Source organism: Phoca vitulina, unplaced genomic scaffold, assembly GCF_004348235.1.
Source record: "Phoca vitulina isolate PV1807 unplaced genomic scaffold, GSC_HSeal_1.0 scaffold2807, whole genome shotgun sequence".
Lineage (NCBI taxonomy): Eukaryota > Metazoa > Chordata > Mammalia > Carnivora > Phocidae > Phoca > Phoca vitulina.
Window position 1 is genome coordinate 1 of NW_022592493.1, and position 3,426 is coordinate 3,426.

Here is a 3,426-nt window from a genome sequence, read left to right on the forward strand (position 1 = left end):
CTGCGGAGCGGGGCGCCAGCTCCACGCCGGTGGAACCATCGGTGGGGATGGTGGGGTACAGTATCTCTGGTGTGTTGTCATTCTGGTCCAGCACAAATATGCTGACAGACACATTGCTGCTGAGTGGCGGCTTCCCGCTGTCCTGCGCTGTCACCCACAGTTGCAGGCCACGGAACTGTTCATAGTCAAAGGAGCGCAGTGCGTACAGGGTGCCAGTGTCTGAGTTGATGGAGATGTAGGAGGATAAAGGTTCTCCCTGGAGGGTATCTTCCACCAAGGAATAAGTGACCTGGGAGTTCTCACTGCTGTCCAGATCGATCGCCATCACTGAGAAGAAGGAGGCTCCTCTGGCGTTGTTTTCAGGTATGTAGACGGAGTAAGATGAGTCAGCAAAAGTCGGAGGATTATCATTGTCATCTGCTACATTTAGTGAAATGTGAGTTTCTGTAGACAAGGGTGGAAATCCCTGATCTGTGGCTATCAAGGTTATATTATAGCTATGGACCTGCTCCCTGTCTAGCATTCTGGTTGTTATCAACTTGTAATAATTTCCGTAAGTCTTTTCCAACTTAAAAGGCAGACTGTTAGGAACGAAACATGAGACTTGACCATTTTCCCCAGAGTCTTGATCTTGCACATTTAGAAGAGCAATAACTGTACCTGGAGGAGAGTTTTCCAGAACTGAATTAGTAGAAGATGTGATAGTTATTTCTGGAGCATTATCATTGACATCCACAACTGTGATCAACATCTTAGCAGTGGTGGAGAGACCTCCACCATCTTGACCTTGAATTTCTATCTCATAGAATCTGTATTTCTCAAAATCCAGAGACCCTCGTATTAAGACTTCTCCAGTTTGAGAATCCAACTGGAATATTTCAGAAGTTTTGCTTTCCATATTCTGGAATGAATACACCACTTCCCCATTGATTCCCTCATCTGGATCAGTTGCATTTACCATGAGCACCCGAGTTCCAGAGCTGAGATTCTCAGGAATACTCACTCGATATACAGACTGTGTAAACTTTGGTACATGGTCATTTACATCGAGGACCACCACACGAATGGCAACAGCACCCTGGTGGATGGGATCTCCTCCATCGAAGGCTGTGAGGAGGAGCCGGTGAGCAGCCTCTTTCTCTCGGTCCAGACTCCCCTCTAGCACTAGTTCGGGATTCTTGGCCCCACCCGTTCCGTCCCGCATTTGTAAGGAAAAGTAACTATTAGGATTGAGCCGGTAGCTCTGGAGGGAGTTCATTCCTACATCTGGATCCCTAGCGCTAGGAAGGGGAAATCTGGATCCCGGAGTTGCGTGCTCACTGATTTTTATCTCTATTTCCTCCTCCTGGAAGCTGGGGGCGTTATCATTAACATCCATTATTTCCACCTCCACTCCGTAAATCTTCAGGGTATCTTCCACAAGTATCTCTATATTTAAAAAACAGGAAGACAGTGTCTCACAGAGCTCTTCCCGGTCTAACCTACCTGCAGTGATCAAGCTGCCACTTCGCGGATTCAGAGCGAAAAGCTGCATCCTATCTCTGGAGATGATGCGGACTCCGCGTTCCGCCAGCTCCCAAGGTTCCAGCCCCAGGTCCTTGGAAATATTGCCCACGAAGAAGCCTTTGTCTGTCTCTTCGGGCACCGAGTATCGGATGTGCCCTGCCCCAGATTCCTGTAGCGTCCTCAGGAAAATGTACAGGAGAACCAGCCCGCTGCGGTCCAGGCGCAGTAGCCGATTCCCCATAGCAGTAAGCTGAGCCTATATTCCCTGATTTCTCGAACTGTTTTGTTCTGAATCAGCTTATATATCTACGAAGTTCCGGAATGACTGCATCCAAAATATATCCGAGAGCGAACTACTTTAAGTTTCCAGCATCAGGATCTGTGAGTATCCCTATTATTCGGCTTTGTGTTGTAGAGATGGGGGAGGGAGGGACTGCCGCTTGCAGCTTCCCATTCCCTGATTGGTGAAGAGCGGCGCCTAGAGCCGAATCTTATTATTGCAACGAGTAAGAAAACCCAAATAATATGTCTTTTCCAGAAGTTATTACACACTTCTTCGAGAATTACACATATTTGTAACACTGAAAATTGCACACAATAAAGAGTTGTATAATGTGATGTTAAAGGTTAAACAAGAGAACTTAATAAAAGGAGTAATTATTAAAAGAGCTTGCTTAATTTAAAAAAAAAATTTTTCAAATACTACTGGAACTGAAAACTTGCAGGTTAGATTTGCTTCCTATTGATTTTTACCTACTGAAGGGAACATCATTTGTGGATGTGGAACTAGCAAAGTTCCAAAAAAATATCACGAGATCGCATGACTATAATCCCTACCAATATTTCTTTATTGAGTAAAATAAAGATGAAACCTTTGAGAAAATTTGGATGGCATTAGGATTGTCATTTAAAATACCATGGCATAAAACTATAATTGTGTTCCATATTCTTAATTAAGAAGTAATCAACTTCATGGAAAATTTGCCTGAGATTTCTATATATATTTTACTTTACATTGCATAGCAGAAGGACTGCAGCATTGTAAACTTTAGTCTAAACAGTTATACCATTAGGTTTGACCTAGGTTTACTTTTAGGAACTTTATCAAGAGATTGAATCTAGAATCATTATTTTTATTTATTTATTTTTAAGTAAGCTCTATGCCCAAGTGGGGCTTGAACTCATAACCCTGAGATCATGAGTCGCATACTCTACCAACTGAGCCAACCAGGCCCCCTGAATCTAGAATCTTTAAATAACAATGCTATAGGGGCAACTGGGTGGCTCAGTTGATTAAGTGTCTGCCTTCAGCTCCGTCATAAGCCAGGGGTCCTAGGATGGAGCCCCCAAATATGGGCTCCCTGCTCAGTGGGGAGTCTGCTTCTCCCTCTGCCCCTCCCCCTGCTCATGCTCTCTCTCTCTCTCTCTCTCTCTCTCTCGCTCACACTCTCTCTTGAATAAATAAAATATTTTTAAAAAATAACAATGCTATATTGGAATATTTTGGCATATTATAATATAAAAGGCATTATTTTAAATACTTACCTGTTTAAAAGTCTTATCTGCTTCAACGTTAGGAATTAAAACGCTAGCCAATAGCCCCGAAGGGCTATCTTTGTTAAGAATATCTTGTGTGGCTGGAAAATGATCAACAGATGTGAGAAAATTAAATTCCGGATTAGTTTGATCCCCTGGCACACATAAATTATAGGCATAGGGCAATGTTCCCTCACTGTAGTTAGGGGGAATCTCGGGTCCAGACTTGGAGCAGAGAGCAGACCCAAAGCAACCCCTTGCGGCGGGGCTGGAAGAGCTTCGCAGGCGCAGGGCAATGGCCAGAGTCAATGCGAGGAGGAAGAGCACCGAAATCAAAGCCAAAGCCACCACCAGGTAAAACTGCAGCTCCGCCTGGGGGTCAGA

The 3,426-nt window shown here is 44.2% G+C and overlaps 1 protein-coding gene across 1 annotated transcript; it reads right to left on the reverse strand.

Annotated features, from left to right (window-relative positions):
• Window positions 1-4: 4 nt before the first annotated feature.
• Window positions 5-2,822, reverse strand: LOC116629759 (protocadherin gamma-A11-like; the record flags this gene model as incomplete). Its single annotated transcript, XM_032399985.1, has 1 exon — window positions 5-2,822. A coding segment is annotated over exon 1 (1,743 nt), but the record flags the coding sequence as incomplete, so codon positions are not given.
• Window positions 2,823-3,426: the final 604 nt, after the last annotated feature.